The sequence below is a fragment of the Zootoca vivipara genome, chromosome 1 (assembly GCF_965207765.1).
Source record: "Zootoca vivipara chromosome 1, rZooViv2.hap1.1, whole genome shotgun sequence".
NCBI lineage: Eukaryota > Metazoa > Chordata > Lepidosauria > Squamata > Lacertidae > Zootoca > Zootoca vivipara.
This window is the reverse complement of record NC_142582.1, coordinates 21,522,914-21,542,027: the sequence shown is the minus strand read 5'-3', so window position 1 is coordinate 21,542,027 and position 19,114 is coordinate 21,522,914. Positions and strand designations below refer to the sequence as shown.

The window sequence follows — 19,114 nt, the reverse complement described above, 5'->3', positions numbered from 1 at the left end:
TGAGTTTTTATAGATATCACTGATTCTTCTTTTCTTTAACAATACTTGTAGCTCCTCCACAACTTGAACTTGATATCCGAGAGAAGCTCACTGTCCGAGTAGGAGAAGCTTTCAGTCTGACCGGCCGTTACTCAGGCAAACCAGCACCAAAGATTACATGGCTCAAAGATGAAATTTCTGTGAAAGAAGACAAACGGATAAAGATCCAGACTACTCCAGCTACTCTTTGCTTAGGGATATTAAAATCTGTCCGTGAAGATTCAGGCAAATATTGTGTCATTGTAGAAAACAGTTCAGGATCAAGAAAAGGTTTCTGTCAAGTTACTGTAGTTGGTAAGTATTGCTATAGTGCTAAAATAGGTTCTTTCCACGTGTGGTATGAATTAGAGCTGATCAAATGAGGGTGGGATGGCATCCCATGATAACATTTAATCTAATGCACATTGTGAGGAACTTTTCTGATAACAGATACTCAGTTTATTTATGAAAACGTTAATCAAGAAAAATGAAGGTGATTTCCCCAGGTTAGGCCCCAGTTCATGACTGTATTCTCACTCAGAACAACACCTACATCTCATGGGGACATAAGTTCCTGTTTTAATTGAAATATGTGATGATGGGGTGTCCTAACCACGCCTTTGCAAGTCCTTACCATCCAAAGTGTTGGGGGAAAGAGCAATGATTTAGTTCCAAAAGGTTCCTTATTGTAAGCAGACGGTATTTCCACTTGTAGAAGGGGTCCCACCCATTTATGCCAATTGACACGTCCCAATGAGCCCCTTTGCCACATGCCACAGCATTCCTACATACCACTTTATCACCTTTTGCAGCTATTCTGTGTCTTAACCATTTTGCCCTGTTTATTTTTCTTCATTTTCTAGGGGTGTTTGATCTGTGCATTGGTGTTCGATCCATAAATATATTTCTTTTACTTTTAAACAGACCGTCCTCAACCTCCAGTGGGCCCAGTTATTTTTGATGAAGTTACTAAAGATCATTTTGTTATCTCCTGGAAACCTCCCTTGGATGATGGAGGAAGTCCAATTACAAATTACATTATTGAGAAGAGAGATGCAAACAGAGACCTCTGGATGCCAGTCACATCAGCCAATGTCAAGACAACATGCAAAGTCCCTAAATTACTTGAGGGAAGAGATTATGTTGTCCGAATTTATGCTGAAAATTTGTATGGCATGAGTGATCCTTTAATATCTGATGAAATGAAGGCCAAGGATCGTTTCAGTATGTTGTTTATTTGCTAATTCATTTTACTTAAGTCTCCACCATATTTCTACTTCACTTGTATTTTCATATAATTTTTTTTTGTATGAAATGGATTTAAAACTTTAAAACGTTATTTCTTCAGGTGTTCCTGCTGCACCAGAGCAACCTATCATTAAAGGCATCACCAAAAATTCTGCTTTAGTTACCTGGAAGAAACCATATGATGGAGGAAAGCCAATAACCAATTACATACTTGAAAAGAAGGAAACTATGTCTACTCGATGGGCAAGAGCCACCAAAGATCATATTTACCCAGATACTCAGTTCAGGGTAACAGATCTTCTTGAAGGCTGTGAATATGAATTCCGAGTTTCAGCAGAAAATGAAATTGGCGTTGGTGATCCTAGTCCACCCTCAAAACCATTCTTTGCTAAGGATCCAATCGGTATATTATAAAACATTATATTTGTGATATTACTTGGTACCGATTAATCTTTTTCAGATTCATTATTCTAATGTAATGGTTTTGTTTTTTGTTTTTTCCGTTTTTACAGTAAAACCAAGTCCACCAATTAATCCTGAAGCAGTGGATAAAACTAAAAGTTCCGTTCAATTGTCCTGGCAACCACCACGTCATGATGGAGGAGGCAAGATCATAGGCTATCTCATTGAGTACCAAAAGGATGGAGATGAGGAGTGGAAAAAAGCCAACCATACAGCAGATTCTTGCCCTGAGACAAAATACAATGTCACCGGCCTCACTGAGGGTACCAAATATAGATTCAGAGTCTTTGCAGTCAATGGGGCAGGAGAATCCGAGCCAGCTAATGTTCGTGATCCAGTTGAAGTCAAGGACAGACTTGGTAAGCAGAACATGATATTTTAATTTGTCTTAAAGGGCCAAAGTGGATATATTGTCTGAACACGAAGTCTCTTTTTTTTTACAGAGGCTCCTGATTTAATCCTGGATGCTAATATGACACGAGAACAACATGTAAAAGTTGGAGATACATTGAGGCTAAGTGCTGTAATTAAAGGAATTCCATTCCCAAAAGTGACTTGGAAGAAAGAAGATAAGGAAGTTCCTACAAAGGCAGATATTGAGGTTACAGGAGTTGGCAGTAAGCTTGAAATTCGACACGCAGTCCATGAAGACGGAGGGAATTACTCCCTGACCGTGGAGAATCCGGTTGGATCAAAGACTGTTTCAGTAAAAGTTCTTGTTCTAGGTAATGAATGAAATGATGTTAACACTTCTACTGGGAGATAAAACATGAAAGATGTGAATGATAGGAACATACCTATGTACAACAGAAAAACAGGAATGAAAAGTTATATTTTTCATCATCTGTTAGCAACCTTGTTCCCCAACTTTGGAAGGGAATTTTCTAAATGTTATGAAGCATTAACAGAATCCTTGTGGTGTTAAAACACACACAGACCAAATATGGGTGGGTGCAGCCAAAGTCTTTGGAAAATATTAATTGTTCTCTGAGATTCATAGTCACTGAAATTTATAATACTAATAATTTTATTATTCGTACCCTGTCCATCTGACTGGGTTGCCCTAGCCGCAACACAAACATACATACAGTGAAGCTACTGTAAATTTGTTGAAGAAATCGAGGTGAGGGGTGTTGTACACAAACTAGTTTTATTTGATATCCTGTAATTTGTGTCAGGTTTAATTATCCAAGTTCAGATGAAAAATGTTTAGAAATTAAAAATGGTTAGAGGCTGTCCATCCTCATTTTCTACAAATAAGAAGTATACAATCATAATGAAAATACTATTTCTTGCAAATAATATAATTAATACATTTTTTTCAAACATAGACTACATTGGACAATTATTTTGTTTTGTTTTGTTTTTTCAGATAAGCCTGGGCCTCCCAGGAATCTACAGGTCAGTGAAGTGAGAAGAGATTCTTGCTATCTGACTTGGAAGGAACCTGAGGACAATGGTGGCTCCGTCATTACGAATTACGTTGTGGAAAGGAAAGATGTTGCTGCTGCTCAGTGGCTACCAATATCATCATCTTCTAAGAAACACAGTCTGTTGGCTAAATACCTCATGGAAGGCACTCAGTATCTCTTCCGTGTTGCTGCTGAGAACCAGTATGGAAGAGGTCCTTACGTTGAAACCCCGAAGCCTATTAAGGCTATAGATCCACTTCGTAAGCACAGTTCACTTAATATTTTGTGTTCTTAAAAAAAAAAGCTTTGTCAACCGTGTTGATCTATACAATGTGTATCAGCATTAGGAAATGTTTATTTGTGTATATAGAAATGCTAATCCTGTTTTCATCTCATTTTAAAAGATCCTCCTGGCCCACCAAAGAACTTGCATCATGTAGATGTTGACAGGACTCAAGTGTCTCTTGCTTGGAATTGGCCTGATCGGGATGGTGGTGCTGAAATAACTGGATTTTTGGTGGAGTACCAAGAAGAAGGGAAAGAAGACTGGACCAAATTCAAAACAGTCCCTGTGCCAGAATGTGTTGTTACTGGTCTACAACAAGGGAAGATTTACAAATTCCGCGTAAAAGCCCAAAATATTGTGGGTCTTAGTCTTCCAGACACAACCATACCAATAGAGTGCCAAGAAAAAATAGGTAACCTATGAATTTGTATGTCCGTGCACAGATTTCATATTCACTGCTTAAATGTAACTCTTGTAATGGGGAAATATCTATAATAAAATCTGTGTATTATTTTTTTTAATTTCAGTGCCACCATCAGTTGATCTAGATGTGAAATTAATAGAAGGCCTTGTTGTTAAAGCTGGCAGCACAGTACGGTTCCCTGCAATCATGAGAGGCGTACCTGTTCCCACTGCAAAATGGGTCACTGATAATATTGAAATCAAATCAGAAGGCAATTACAAGATTGATACTGATAATTACTCTACAGTTCTCACTATTCAAAGCTGCACAAGAAAAGACACTGGAGAATATCTGCTCACAGTATCCAATGTAGCTGGAAGCAGAACTGTTCCTGTTCATCTAACAGTTTTGGATGTTCCTGGTCCTCCAAATGGCCCCATTGATATTCTGGAAGTCACCCCCGATCATATGGTTATTGCTTGGCGACCTCCTAAAGATGATGGTGGAAGCCCTGTGATTAATTACATTGTTGAGAAGCGAGAGACAAGGAAAGAAACCTGGGGAGTGGTCTCTTCAGGGACTAATCAAACTAGAATTAAAATTCCACGTCTACAGAAGGGCTGTGAATATATTTTCCGAGTTTGTGCAGAGAATAAGATAGGCATTGGTCCACCTCTTGATTCAAAACCAGCAGTTGCCAAGACTCTGCATGATCCACCATCTCCACCTGGTAAACCAGTAGTTAATGATATTACAGAAAATGGCGCAACTGTATGTTGGACTGTGCCAAAATCTGATGGTGGAAGTCCAATAACTGGATACATACTTGAACGCCGTGAAATCTCAGGGAAATGGATACGTGTCAGCAAATCTCCAGTGCTTGATCTGAAATTCAGAGCTACAGGCCTCTTTGAGGGCAGCACATATGAATTCCGTGTTTTTGCAGAAAACAGTGCTGGCATAAGCAAACCATCTCCACCTTCTGATCCAATCAAAGCATCACGTCCTATGACACCTCCTGGACCTCCCATTAATCCAAAACTCAAAGATAAGACCAGAGAAACAGCTGAGCTAGTATGGACTAAGCCACTCAAGGATGGTGGTAGCCCCATCCTGGGATATGTTGTGGAATGCCAGAAAGGTGGAACTACTCAGTGGAATAGAATTAACAAAGATGAACTCATCAGACAATGTGCCTTTACAGTACCTGGGTTAATTGAAGGAAATGAATATAGATTCCGCATTAAAGCTGCTAATATTGTAGGAGAGGGAGAACCCAGAGAATTGCCAGAAACAGTTCTTGCCAAAGACATTCTCATGCCTCCAGAGGTAGAACTGGATTTGACCTGCCGAGATGTAATTACTGTCAGAGTAGGCCAAACAATAAGGATTACAGGCAAAGTGAGAGGCAGACCAGATCCTGACATAACATGGTCTAGAGATGGCAAAAATATAATAAAAGATAAGCGTACTGACATAATTAATGAATTCCCTCATATAGAGCTACAAATAAAACCTGCTGTAAGAGCAGACCATGGAAAATACCTAATTACAGCTAAGAACAGCAGTGGACACGCCCAAGCATCAGCCATTGTTAATGTACTTGATAGGCCAGGGCCTTGCCAGAACCTGAAAATAACCTATGTCACTAAAGATTCTTGCATGGTGTCTTGGGAGAATCCTGAAGATAACGGTGGCTCAGAAATTACAAACTATATAGTAGAGTATCGTCAACCAAACCAGAGAGGCTGGTCAATAGTTTCTTCTGATCTTACTAAGCGGATAGTGAAAGCACATCTCGTCGAAAATCATGAATATTTCTTCCGTGTTTGTGCAGAAAACAAAGTCGGTCCAGGTCCAATTGTTGAGACCAAAACTCCAATCCTTGCTATTAACCCTGTTGACAGGCCAGGGGAGCCTGAAAACCTTCACATTGCAGAAACAGGAAAGACATTTGTATATCTAAAATGGAGGAGGCCAGACTACGATGGTGGCAGCCCCAATTTAACATACCATGTTGAAAGAAAACTGAAGGATTCAGATGAATGGGAAAGAGTGCACAAAGGTAGCATTAAGGAAACACACTATATGGTTGACAAATGCGTTGAAAATAAAATTTATCAGTTCAGAGTTCAGACAAAGAATGAAGGCGGTGAAAGTGACTGGGTGAAGACAAGTGAAGTTGTTGTTAAAGAAGAAGTTCAGAAACCTGTACTTGATCTGAAGCTGTCTGGAGTACTTACTGTGAAAGCTGGTGAACCAATAAAAATAGTAGCAGGACTTAGAGGTAAGCCCCAACCAGAAGTATCTTGGGCAAAGGATTCTGCAGATCTAGCCCAATCTCCAAGGGCCACAATTGAAACAACTTCAGACTCATCTAAGTTCCTTCTCTCAAAAGCAAGGCGCACAGATGGCGGTAAATATGTTATTACTGCCACTAATCCAGCTGGTAGCTTTGTAGCATTTGCTACTGTAAATGTTTTGGACAAACCAGGACCTGTAAGAAATTTGAAGGTGGCTGATGTTTCAACTGACCGATGCAAGGTCAGCTGGGATGTACCTGAAGATGATGGTGGTTGTGAAATACAGAACTACATCGTAGAGAAATGTGAAAGCAGACGAATGGTTTGGACCACGTATTCCTCCTCCGTGATAATGACCTATACACATGTAACACATCTCATTGAAGACAATGAATATATATTCAGGGTCCGTGCAGAGAATAAAATGGGCACTGGTCCTCCAACAGAGACTAAGCCAATTATAGCAAAAACAAAGTATAATAGACCTGGTCGTCCAGATCCTCCAGAAGTCACAAAGGTCAGCAAAGAAGAGATGACCGTAGTTTGGAATCCACCAGAATATGATGGTGGTAAATCAATCACAGGATATATATTAGAGAAGAAAGAGAAAAGGTCGTTAAGGTGGGTTCCTGTTACCAAAACTGCAATTCCAGAGAGACGCAAGAAAGTTACCAATCTGATTCCAGGATATGAATATCAGTTCCGTGTCAGGGCAGAAAATGAAATTGGAATTGGTGAACCAAGCTACCCATCAAAACCAGCAATAGCAAAGGATCCAATAGGTACTGATCTTTCCTGTATTATTTTATTAGTAATACTTTAATTTAAATGATCTTTCTCTGATTCACTGATATGCTTACTTCTGTATTTTTCTGTCATCTTGCAGAACCACCTGGTCCTCCCATTAATCTTAAGGTTGTTGATAGCACAAAGACCTCTATTACTCTTGGATGGGGAAAGCCAGTCTATGATGGTGGGGCTCCTATTATTGGCTATGTGGTAGAAATGAGACCCAAAACTGAAAAAGCAGGTCCTGATGAAGGCTGGAAAAGATGCAATGTCGCTGCACAAGTTATTCATACAGAATTTACAGTGACCAGCTTGGAGGAGAAAGAACTATATGAGTTCCGGGTCTCTGCCCAAAATCAAGTAGGCATTGGCCGGCCAGCTGATTTGAAAGAAGCTGTTTCTCCCAAAGAAATTCTCGGTAATTTTGCCAACAGGCCATTAAATTATTTGCTATTTTTAAAATTGCTTTCAGAATCTTAACTTTTAATGTTCCTTTTCAGAACCTCCTGAAATTGATTTGGATGCAAGCCTGAGAAAGTTACTCATAGTCAGAGCAGGATGCCCCATAAGACTTTTTGCCATTATTCGAGGGCGACCAGCACCTAAAGTTACCTGGAGGAAAGTGGGAATTGATAATGTGATCAGAAGGGGCCAAGTTGACCTGGTTGACACAATGGCCTTCTGTGTCATCCCCGATTCTACACGGGATGATTCAGGCAAATACACTTTGACAGTTGTTAACCCTGCTGGAGAAAAGGCAGTCTTTGTGAATGTCCGTGTCCTTGGTGAGTAATGTCAATAATTCTAACATCTATTAATTTTTTTTCTATGATTTATGAATGTATTATAATTGTGGCCTAATATTGGTTGTTTATTCTTTCCTTTCCTTCAACAGATACTCCTGGACCTGTAGCGGAGCTCAGTGTCAAGGATGTCACAAAAACGTCCTGTCAGATTTCATGGGCTCCACCTGAAAATGACGGTGGTAGTCCTGTCACACATTACATCGTGGAAAAACGTGAGGCCGAGAGAAAGACCTGGGCAAAACTTACCGATGATGTAAAGAAGACTAGTTTCAAGGTTTCTAATCTTATGCCAGGAACTGAATATTTCTTCAGAGTCACTGCTGTCAATGAATATGGCCCTGGTGTTCCAAGGGACACGCCCAAACCAATCCTGGCAACAGATCCGCTAAGTAAGTCTTTATTGATGTAGTTTCTGTATTATTTCATTCAGCAGATTCAGATTTTGTATGATAGTTCCGATAGTCAAAATCAGTTGTCACTGTGCATAATAATAATAAATAAATAAATAAATAAATTCATTATTTATACCCTGCCTATCTGGTTGGGTTGCCCCGGCCACTTTGGGCAGCTTCCAACACATATAAAACCACAATAAAACATCAAACACTAAAAATTTCCTGATACAACACTGCCTTCAGATGCCTTTAATTTTAGGTTGGGGAAAACTCAGGCATTAGCAATCAGAAATATCTCTGTGGCTTGAGGGTATTTCAGGGCGAGTGCTTTGGCAGTGTGTCTTGAGGCACATATTCGATTCACAAACCCAGGGCTCACCTGAAATTTATCCCATCCTTGACTGGGGAGCAACAGAATGTAGACACTCACATGCCCAGGAATGCTTCCCCTCATATTTATGAGATACCTTCACCTCCCTGCGTTTATTTAAATGTTGTTTGGCAGATCTTCTATTTGCTATACAGTGGTACCTCGGGTTACAGACGCTTCAGGTTACGGACGCTTCAGGTTACAGACTCCGCTAACCCAGGTTAAGAACTTTGCTTCAGGATGAGAACAGAAATCGTGCAGTGGTGGCGCAACGGCAGCAGGAGTCCCCTTTAGCTAAAGTGGTACCTCAGGTTAAGAACAGTTTCAGGTTAAGAACGGACCTCCAGAATGAATTACTGTAAGTTCTTAACCCGAGGTACCACTGTATTTCAAAGAATATAACCTGTCCACAAATACATTGTCAGCTGAGTCTTCTTCCAGGGTGTGGAGGCAATGTGTGGATCACAAAAAAACAATCAAACCAGAATAGAAGTACCATATTGGCCTGAATATAAGCCTCACTTTCCCCCCCAAATTCTGACTGTGAAAAGTTAAAGTGCGGCTTAAATTCGCGACCTTACAAAAACTGGCTTTTATTATATCACTGCTGAAACAGATATACGGTAATGCGGAATGGGTGTGAGTGCCTGTGGAATTTTAAGGGAGCAGCTTATATTCGGGTATTGGTTTCTTTTTCTCTTTTCCCCTTGAATTTTAAAGGTGCAGCTTATATTCGGGTGCGGCTTATATTTGGGCCAATACGTTACTACAAAGTTCAAAGAAACCACTGGTCTAATGACTTATGTATTCAAATGAAAAAATAAAACATTACAATATATTCCTCTGTCCTCCCCTCCTACTAATAAATCATGAGACAATGTCATGATCTTAGAAATTATGTAAACTAAGCATTTGCCTGCCTGTTTTATTTTTAAGGTGCACCTGATCCTCCAAGGAAACTTGAAGTGACTGAAATAACAAAGAACAGTGCTACTTTAGGGTGGCTGCCACCTTTGCGTGACGGTGGTTCTAAAATTGATGGCTACATCATTGCCTATCAAGAAGAGGGTCATGCTGAGGATCACTGGACACAGTACTCCGTTGTCAAAGATCTTCATATTGTTGTTGCTGGCCTAAAGGAAGGAAAGAAATACAAATTTAGAGTGGCTGCAAGAAACGCTGTAGGAGTAAGCCAGCCAAAACAAACCGAAGGCATCTATGAAGTTAAAGAGCAACTGAGTAAGTAGCTAACTATCTGTGACCACTTGTACAATTGGAATTTTATTTTAAATTCAATTATTTTGATTTTGTATCTAAATTTGGATGTCACCTCTTAAAGATATTTAAAATTAGGTCCTGTCACTTAATCTGATGTCTTTAGTGACATTCCTTTCTTAATGGGTCTATTGGTTTGTTTGTTTTTCCAAAACAACAACATACAAACAAGACATTCAAAAGGGTCTACTAAAAACTTCACAATTAGACTCTGCGACTTTCTAGAGCAAAGTATTAGGTGTTAATTCTGGCCCGAACAGTACTGAATATGGGTCCCAGGCCCAGCAGTCAGTTTATTAATAGTTCGCTTCATTTATGCACAAGTTTACCTTGAAAATTTGTGCACCTCCCCATTATAAGATGTTGCGAAACTTTCTGCATCTGAAGAATAGGACAGCTATACATTTAATTAATAAAATAGCACACTGCTCAAACCTTAGAATGAACCTACGAAAGAAGCTAGGAGGAAATGAATCGTTTTACAGGGATATTATATTTCAAGGATATTAGGGGGAATACAAGTTATTGGGGCTAGTTCCTTGATGACTATTTGAAAACAAACAGCTTTTGGTTGGTCTGGGGAGGTAATATCAGACCTTTTGCCTTACTCCTGCAGAATATAGATCATAACTGGCTAGTCTGTGGCCTAGCCACACTTCCAGACACTGTTGGACTGCAACTCTCATTTGCTGCAGCCAGCATGGCCAGTGGCTATGGGTGTTGGAAGTTGCACGGTCCAACAACATTTGAAGAGTTGCAGGCTACCGCTGGTCAAGAGCATGAAAGCTGTCAGGGAGCCTGACATTTGCTTTCAGGGGGGGGGGGATGCATGGTTGTTTCAAATAAGAATGATATCAGCTAAAGATTGTGAGAACTAATTCAAAATACATATACATAAGTTATTAATTTTTGTGTGTGACCTACATGTCTGTTTCCTATTGTTTGATTTTTAATTTCAGTGCCACCTAAGATTCTGATGCCAGATCATGTCAATATAAAGGCTGGGCAGAAACTCAGGATTGAAGCACATGTTTATGGGAAACCTCACCCAACTTGTAAATGGATGAAAGGAGACAAAGATGTGGCAATCTCCAGCCGCCTGGCTGTGCATAAAGCAGACAGCACTTCAGTTCTCATCATTAAAGATGTAATTAGGAAAGACAGTGATTATTACAGTCTAACAGCTGAAAACAGCTCGGGAGTAGCTACTCAGAAAATCAAAGTGGTCGTCATGGGTACCTTGAATCTTCTTTTCCATCCTTAATTCTCAACATTCTTAACCGGATTCAACAATGAGCATGACCTTTATACCTGTATGTTTATCTCTTTCTGTAGATATCCCCGGTCCACCACAGCCGCCATTCGAAATTTCTGACATAGATGCTGATGCTTGCTCTTTGTCATGGCATACTCCTCTTGAAGACGGTGGTAGCAACATCACCAACTATGTGGTTGAGAAGTGTGATACCAGTCGAGGAGACTGGATAACAGTGGTAGCTTCTGTCACAAAGACGAACTGCAGAGTTGGAAAACTCACCCCTGGAGAAGAATACATGTTCCGTGTTCGCGCTGAAAACCGATTTGGAATTTCTGAACCGCTTCCATCCGATAAGATGATTGCAAGGTTTCCATTTGGTATGTCCACCTCAAACAAGGGTGCAGTCTTTATTAGAATACTTCTAAGGGTGAAATGATTTTTTTTTTAATAAAAAAAAAATCTCATCTCTTTCTCTACAGATGTTCCTAGTGAACCAAAGAACGCACGTGTTACCAAGGTGAACAAGGACTGCGTTTTTGTGGCATGGGACAGGCCAGACAGTGATGGAGGCAGCCCAATAACTGGTTATCTCATTGAACGTAAAGAAAGGAACAGTTTGCTTTGGGTGAAGGCCAATGATACACTTGTGCGATCCACAGAATACCCATGTGCAAATTTAATTGAAGGCCTTGAGTACACATTTAGAATCTATGCTCTGAATAAAGCTGGTGCAAGCAAGCCTAGCAAACCAACAGATTTTATTACAGCAAGAACACCAGTTGGTAAGCAAAACATTTGCATACATTGCATTATGTATAACTATTATTGTTAATACTGAGCCCATAACTGAAGTCCCATAACATTAGGAGAATATGGCCAAAGCTAAACTTTCTTAAACTGCACTGATTTCAACAAGTAAGGTAAGCATTTGCTTATTGAATTCTGCCCAAAAGCCTTGATTTTGGCTGAATTGTGCCCAGAGTTTCCCCCTCCTTGACCCTTAATTTATCTGTATTTTAAAAGAAAGAAAGAAAGAAAGAAAGAAAGAAAGAAAGAAAGAAAGAAAGAAAGAAAGAAAGAAAGAAAGAAAGAAAGAAAGATACCAGTGATATGCATCCTTTGTGTTGCTTATCATTTGACATTTTCTATCAAATGCCATAGAGTTAACCTGACCTCATTTCTTTTTAGATCCCCCTGGCAAACCCGAAGTTATTGATGTCACTAAGAGTAGTGTGTCTCTTGTCTGGGCAAGACCAAAACATGATGGTGGTAGCAAGATACTTGGCTACTTTGTTGAATCCTGTAAACTGCCTGGAGAAAGATGGGTACGATGCAATACCACTCCCCATCAAATACCCCTGGAAGAGTACACTGCAACTGGTTTGGAAGAAGGTGCACAGTATCAATTTAGAGCCATAGCAAAAACAGCAGTGAACATTAGCTGGCCTTCTGAACCTTCTGATCCAATAACCGTTCAGTCAGAAAATGGTAAGGAATGCATTTGAGTACCATGAGAATTGAGCAATACTTTTATCCTTCGCACTGTTACATGCTCACTGGAATGTATGTTTCCCCCTCCCCTTCTTTATGTTTTTTCTACATTGTAGTACCACCAAAAATAGAACTCGGTGTAGCTATGAAATCCTTGCTTGTAGTAAAAGCTGGAACCAATGTTTGTCTTGAGGCTAATGTGTTCGGCAAGCCTATGCCAACTATTAGTTGGAAGAAAGAAGGGGAGATCCTGAAATCAGTTGAAGGAGTCAAGATAACCACCAAGAGAAATTTCTCTACTGTGGAGCTCTTCAGCGTAAATAGAAAGCAAACAGGAGATTATACTATTACAGCTGAAAATGCAAGTGGTTCCAAATCAGCAACTATTAAACTGAAAGTACTAGGTAGGCTAAAAGTTCATTTGAATCAGGGTATTTAAACTTCGGGAAATGTAGCAGTTGTAAGACTTCACTCACTGCCTAATTTTTTCTTTTCCAGACAAGCCTGGTCCTCCAGCTTCAGTGAAGATTGTAAACATGTACACAGACCGAGCAATGCTTTCTTGGGAACCTCCTCTTGAAGATGGAGGCTCAGACATTACTAATTACATTGTCGACAAACGGGAAACAAGCAGACCCAACTGGGCTCAAGTCACCGCCAATGTCCCCATCACTAGCTGCAGCGTTCAGAAACTAATTGAAGGACATGAGTACCAATTCCGCATTTGTGCTGAAAACAAATATGGAGTAGGTGACCCAATTTTGACTGACTCAGCAGTGGCTAAGAATCCATACGGTAAGCTTCTCTCACTGGATTTTTCTACCCATTTAGTGGCAATCTATGTTTTAACATTTGCTTAAGTACATTTCAAATTATTATTTATAGATGTGCCTGGACCATGTGAACCACCTATAATTAGTAACATAACGAAAGATTTCATGTCGGTAAGCTGGAAAGCACCTGCTGATGATGGCGGCTCCCCTGTAACTGGATATATTGTTGAAAAACGTGAAACGAGGGCAGTTAACTGGACAAAAGTGAATAGAAAGCCCGTCATTGAAAGAACCATAAAGGCCACTGGACTCCAAGAAGGAACAGAATATGAGTATAGGGTAACTGCAATGAATAAAGCAGGACTCGGCAAACCTAGTGGAGTATCTAAAGCAGTATATGCACGTGATCCTCAGTGTAAGTTGAACACATGCACATTTTTCAGACTTCTGTGACTTTGTGAGTGTATGCAAATGGGTTTGCCAAATCATAATTGTGTAATTTCTTGGTGCTTTCATTCCCAGATCCTCCTGGCCCACCAGCATTCCCCAAAGTGATTGACACCACCCGTAGCTCTATAACCTTGTCTTGGACCAAACCAGCATATGATGGTGGAAGCCCCATTATTGGCTACCTTGTTGAAGTAAAACGAGCAGATACAGATAACTGGGTCCGGTGCAATTTGCCAAGGAATTTGCCAGATACCCGTTACATTGTGACTGGACTCACGGAGAACACAGAATACCAGTTCCGCATTTATGCTGTCAATAAAATTGGATATAGTGACCCAAGCGATGTGCCAGACAAACACCTTGCCAAGGACATTTTAAGTAAGTTGTCCTGAAAAGAAACTGACTTGTAAAATTTTGTGCCTATTGTGGGTATCGGTATAGAAGGTTTAGTGGAGGGCCTGACTATGAGAAACTAGGGGCTCTGTGCCAAACTGTTCCATGAACACACATACGTCTAGTCCTTAAACCACTATTCCCTCAATTGTCAAAAATCACACAATTCAGGCACATGCTCCTCATTCTGCTCTGTTTCTAAAATTTTCTTCAGAATTGAATACTCAGCTTTTCTTTCCAGCTGCACTATCATTGTTGTACCTAGAAACACACTTGCTCCTTCTCTGTCTTGTGTGAAAGAAAGCAATGTCCTTCTTCTGAATAATAATGCAAAGGTATCATGTTTTGAGTGCAAGGCGAGCACACTTTCCCAATGGGAAGCTCCTAGATAGTTGTAGAAAAGTAGGGACTCCAACTTGACTGGAAGTGTAGAGTGGATTCCTCTCAAAAACAAAGTGAGAGAAGAATATGAGAAACCACTGTAGTCTGGCTGGGTGGCATAAAAACTGGCAATTGGGAAAGGAAGGCTAGAGTAACATTTAGAGAGATTTCCTCTCTTTTACTCATCCACTTGCTTTTTCTAAAAAAAGAAAAAAGAAAGCCTGAGCTTTATTCCCCCTAACATCATTGCTTTGTATTTTCTCTCTCTTCCCTTTCCATTCCCATCCTGCCTCAGCCACTGACACTGATTTTTCCCCATTATATTTTAAATTGTTATCATCAGCAATTTATTTGACGTCTACTTTTCTTTACAATGCAGTTCCACCTGAGGGAGAGCTTGATGCTGAATTGAGGAAAGTTCTAGTATTACGTGCTGGAGTCACAATGAGGATTTATGTGCCGGTGAGAGGCCGTCCACCTCCCAAGATTTCTTGGTCTAAAGTGGATGCCAATATAAGAGACAGACAAGGACTAGATATCACATCAACTGACTTTGACACTTTCCTGCGCTGTGAAAATGTAAACAAATACGATTCTGGAAAATATGTCCTGAGTCTGGAGAACATCTGTGGCAAAAAAGCATACACAATGGTTGTCAAAGTACTTGGTAAGTGCTACATGATTGCCTATTATTGTCTTATCTATCCATACACATTTTATTTTCTATATTTTAGTCATTAACTGAAATGGTTAATTTGCATCTGTACAGATACTCCTGGGCCACCTATTAACCTGATTGTAAAAGAAGCATCTAAAGATTCTGCCTTTATTTCATGGGAACCTCCCATAATTGATGGCGGGAGTCCAGTGAAGAACTATGTGGTTGAAAAACGTGATGCAGAGAGAAAGTCATGGTCTACAGTAGCCACAGAGTGCCCCAAAACAAGTTTCAGGATCTCTAACTTGGAGGAAGGCAAATCTTACTTCTTCAGGGTTTTTGCTGAAAATGAATATGGCATTGGCGACCCCTGTGAAACTCATGATGCGGTTAAAGCTTCTGGTGAGAATATTCACATGATTACACTATCAGGCTATTGTTAAAAGGCTCTTGTGTGTCTAACTTTATATTGGCGATTTGTTCATCATTATATTCTTTTCTCCCTGCTATGCTAGAAACACCTGGACCTGTTGTAGACTTAAAGGCTCTGGCTGTGACAAAGTCATCCTGCAATGTATCGTGGAAAAAGCCCATTAGCGATGGTGGAAGCCGCATTAATGCATATATCGTTGAACTTATGACTGGTGAAAATCAGTGGCAGGAACTTATGAGGTCAAAGAATCTCCAGTATTCAACAAGAGACTTAATAGAAGGCAAAGAATATACTTTCAGAGTGAGAGCACAAAATGAAGCTGGGTATGGAACACCTAATGAAATTACATTGCTGGCAAGGGATGATATAGGTGAGTAGGTTCATACATTTTCTCGTTCACAGAGCACACGGCATTTGTCAGTATAGCGAACGATAGAACTACCCATGAGATAGCCATGCCAGTCTAGTAAAGCAAAAACAGCAGAGGTGTCACAAAACCTTTCGTTCTTTTACAGAACAGAAGTTACTGAAATGAAGCAACTGTATTCACCGCGCTGAACATACAATCATTCAATACCTTTTTGTCTTCCAGTGGCACCTGATCTTGATTTAAAAGACCTGCCAGGCTTGTGCTATTTAGCTAGAGAAGGAAGCAGTTTCCGCCTGAAAATCCCTATTAAAGGCAAACCAGCACCAACCGTGACATGGAAAAAAGGGGAAGACCTGCCTCTTACTGAGACAGGAAGAGTTGCATTTGAAGCTACAGCAGTTAACACTTCACTCCTTGTACGGGATTGTCATAAAGATGATGCTGGGAAATATACAATCAAACTGAAGAACGTTGCTGGCAGTAAAGAAGGCACTATTTCTGTGAAGGTTGTTGGCAAACCTGGAATCCCAACAGGACCTGTGAAATTTGATGAAGTCACAGCTGATGCCATGACATTAAAATGGGGCCCTCCCAAAGATGATGGTGGCTCGGAAATCACTAACTACATTATTGAGAAGAGAGACAATGTGAATAATAAATGGGTCGCATGTGTGTCCGCTGTGCAGAAAACTACCTTCAGAGTCACAAGACTTCATGAAGGCAGTGAATATACTTTCAGAATCAGTGCTGAAAATAAATATGGAGTTGGCGAAGGTCTTAAATCTGACCCAATAATCGCAAGGCATCCATTTGGTAAGCACAAAAAATATGTACGATGTGAAGCATTCTGTCATTTAAGGTTCATTCTAATTCTCTCTTACATTTATTATATTTCTAGATGTTCCCGATGCTCCACCACCACCCAAAATTGTCGAGATTAGGCGTGATTCTGCATCTTTAACATGGACAGACCCCAAAAAGACAGGTGGCTCACCTATCACAGGTATTTATTTTGACATTTAATTTTGCATAAGATTCCCCAAGGTGTTAAATCCTAGGATGTAACACATGTTCCTACCCTCCACCAGCTCTTGTCAAGTCCAGACCCAATGAATGTCAAGGCTCTGGTGTCTGTAAGGCACAAGGGGGGAATGTTGGGAAGCAGCTTAGATTCAAAGCCTTCCAGTGCCCCAAATCAGGGAGATGTTGAGCCACATTTCCAATGGGAGGGGAAAATACAAGTGACAAAAGAGTGCAGAGTTCTGCCCTACTGGCTTACTACCACCGCCTTAGGATTGTATTGCAAAGCTTGTTAAGTAGCCAGTTGCCTGATGTCCTGTGACGGTGACAGAAACTGCTCAGAGATACCAGACAAGGATGCTTTTGCAAATTAGAAAAGTTGGTTCCTAGCCTCCCCCATTTTTGTTTACCTTTTAAAATACTAAGCAAGTGTTTCCTGTGTTTGTATGCTTCTGTAGGTTACCACCTTGAATATAAAGAAAGAAATAGCATTTTGTGGAAGCGAGCAAACAAGACCCCACTAAAGATGAGAGACTTCAGAGTAACAGGGTTAACGGAAGGTTTGGAATATGAATTCAGAGTGATGGCAATCAATCTTGCTGGAGTTGGTAAACCAAGTCTGCCTTCTGAGCCAATTGTAGCCCTGGATCCAATTGGTAAGCTTCCCAAAGTAAAGAGATAAGTCTTCATGTGTTAGAAAACTGTGATATACACTTTTACTACTTCTGTATTCTGTTGTTTCCAGATCCTCCAGGGAAGCCTGAAGTTATCAGTGTGACTAGAAACTCAGTGACTCTGATCTGGACAGAACCAAAATATGATGGCGGACATAAATTAATTGGCTACATAGTGGAGAAACGTGATCTACCTTCAAAGACTTGGATGAAGGCAAACCATGTGAATGTTCAGGAATGTGCATATACAGTAACTGACCTTTTTGAAGGATCTAAATATGAATTCAGAATTAGAGCTAAGAATACCGCTGGTGCTATTAGTCCTCCATCAGAATCTACTGGAGCCATTATATGCAAGGATGAGTATGGTACGTATTCCCTGTAAAGGCACACACCAGTTTTTAATGTTTTAAGTATCTTCTTTCCTAACATATTAATTCTCTTTTACAGAGCCACCAACAATTGTTATTGATCCTACTATCAAAGAAGGCCTGACTGTTAAGGCAGGAGACACCATCTCGATGTCTGCTATTAGCATCCGTGGCAAGCCACTTCCAACTTCAGTGTGGTCCAAAGCAGGCAAAGATTTCAAGCTTTCAGAGACTGTTCATATTGAATCGACTCCAACTTCTTCTACGCTTTCTGTCAAGTATGCCGCTAGAAAAGATTCTGGTGAATATACGATCACTGCAACCAATCCTTTTGGTACTAAAGAAGAACACGTACATGTAAAAGTTTTAGATGTACCAGGCCCACCTGGACCAGTTGAAGTGGGCAATGTTTCAGCTGAAAAGGCTACTCTCACATGGACACCCCCAACAGAAGATGGCGGGTCACCAATCAAGTCTTATGTTCTTGAAAAGAGAGAAACTAGCCGCCTTCTATGGACTCAAGTTGCTGAAGACATTCAGTCTTGTAGGCATGTTGTGACTAAGCTTATTCAAGGAAATGAGTACCTTTTCCGTGTTTCTGCTGTGAATCAGTATGGCAAAGGAGAACCATCTCAATCAGAGCCAGTTAGAATGGTGGATAGATTTGGTAAGCAAAACTGTTCAAAAGGTATACTGTATAAATTTACTGCTGTATATATATATGAAAACATTTGTGTGTTTATCAAAACCTGTTTTCCTCCTTTTAGGGCCTCCTGGTCCGCCTGGTAAACCAGAAGTATCAAACATTACGAAAGACACTGTTACTATAACCTGGAAAAGGCCAGCTGATGACGGTGGCAGCGAAATCACAGGCTACCACGTGGAAAGAAGAGAAAGAAAAGGCGTGAGATGGGTCAGAGTTACAAAGAAACCAGTATCAGACCTCCGATGCAAAGTGACTGGACTCCTAGAAGGAAATGAATATGAATTCCGTGTCAGTGCAGAAAATAGGGCAGGAATTGGGCCACCCAGTGATATTTCTCAGCCAGTATTAACCAAGGATGCTACATGTTAG

General features: G+C 40.4%; 1 protein-coding gene across 50 annotated transcripts in view; it reads left to right on the top strand.

The window, feature by feature from the left end:
• TTN (titin) overlaps positions 1-19,114 on the top strand; it is a 290,139-nt gene that overhangs the window by 221,983 nt on the left and 49,042 nt on the right. For all 50 annotated transcript variants that reach the window (XM_088676590.1, XM_088676579.1, XM_088676604.1 and 47 more), the window contains 29 exons: positions 52-333; positions 943-1,242; positions 1,367-1,669; positions 1,779-2,087; positions 2,172-2,453; positions 3,101-3,400; positions 3,545-3,838; positions 3,954-6,914; positions 7,019-7,339; positions 7,422-7,706; positions 7,817-8,116; positions 9,429-9,731; positions 10,727-11,002; positions 11,103-11,402; positions 11,505-11,807; positions 12,214-12,513; positions 12,633-12,920; positions 13,015-13,311; positions 13,402-13,704; positions 13,812-14,117; positions 14,893-15,180; positions 15,283-15,573; positions 15,687-15,974; positions 16,197-16,787; positions 16,873-16,977; positions 17,453-17,650; positions 17,740-18,036; positions 18,119-18,706; positions 18,807-19,109. In XM_088676590.1, coding sequence (XP_088532716.1) covers positions 52-333; positions 943-1,242; positions 1,367-1,669; positions 1,779-2,087; positions 2,172-2,453; positions 3,101-3,400; positions 3,545-3,838; positions 3,954-6,914; positions 7,019-7,339; positions 7,422-7,706; positions 7,817-8,116; positions 9,429-9,731; positions 10,727-11,002; positions 11,103-11,402; positions 11,505-11,807; positions 12,214-12,513; positions 12,633-12,920; positions 13,015-13,311; positions 13,402-13,704; positions 13,812-14,117; positions 14,893-15,180; positions 15,283-15,573; positions 15,687-15,974; positions 16,197-16,787; positions 16,873-16,977; positions 17,453-17,650; positions 17,740-18,036; positions 18,119-18,706; positions 18,807-19,109 — 11,562 coding nt within the window. The remainder of the gene's footprint in view (positions 1-51; positions 334-942; positions 1,243-1,366; positions 1,670-1,778; positions 2,088-2,171; positions 2,454-3,100; positions 3,401-3,544; positions 3,839-3,953; positions 6,915-7,018; positions 7,340-7,421; positions 7,707-7,816; positions 8,117-9,428; positions 9,732-10,726; positions 11,003-11,102; positions 11,403-11,504; positions 11,808-12,213; positions 12,514-12,632; positions 12,921-13,014; positions 13,312-13,401; positions 13,705-13,811; positions 14,118-14,892; positions 15,181-15,282; positions 15,574-15,686; positions 15,975-16,196; positions 16,788-16,872; positions 16,978-17,452; positions 17,651-17,739; positions 18,037-18,118; positions 18,707-18,806; positions 19,110-19,114) is intronic.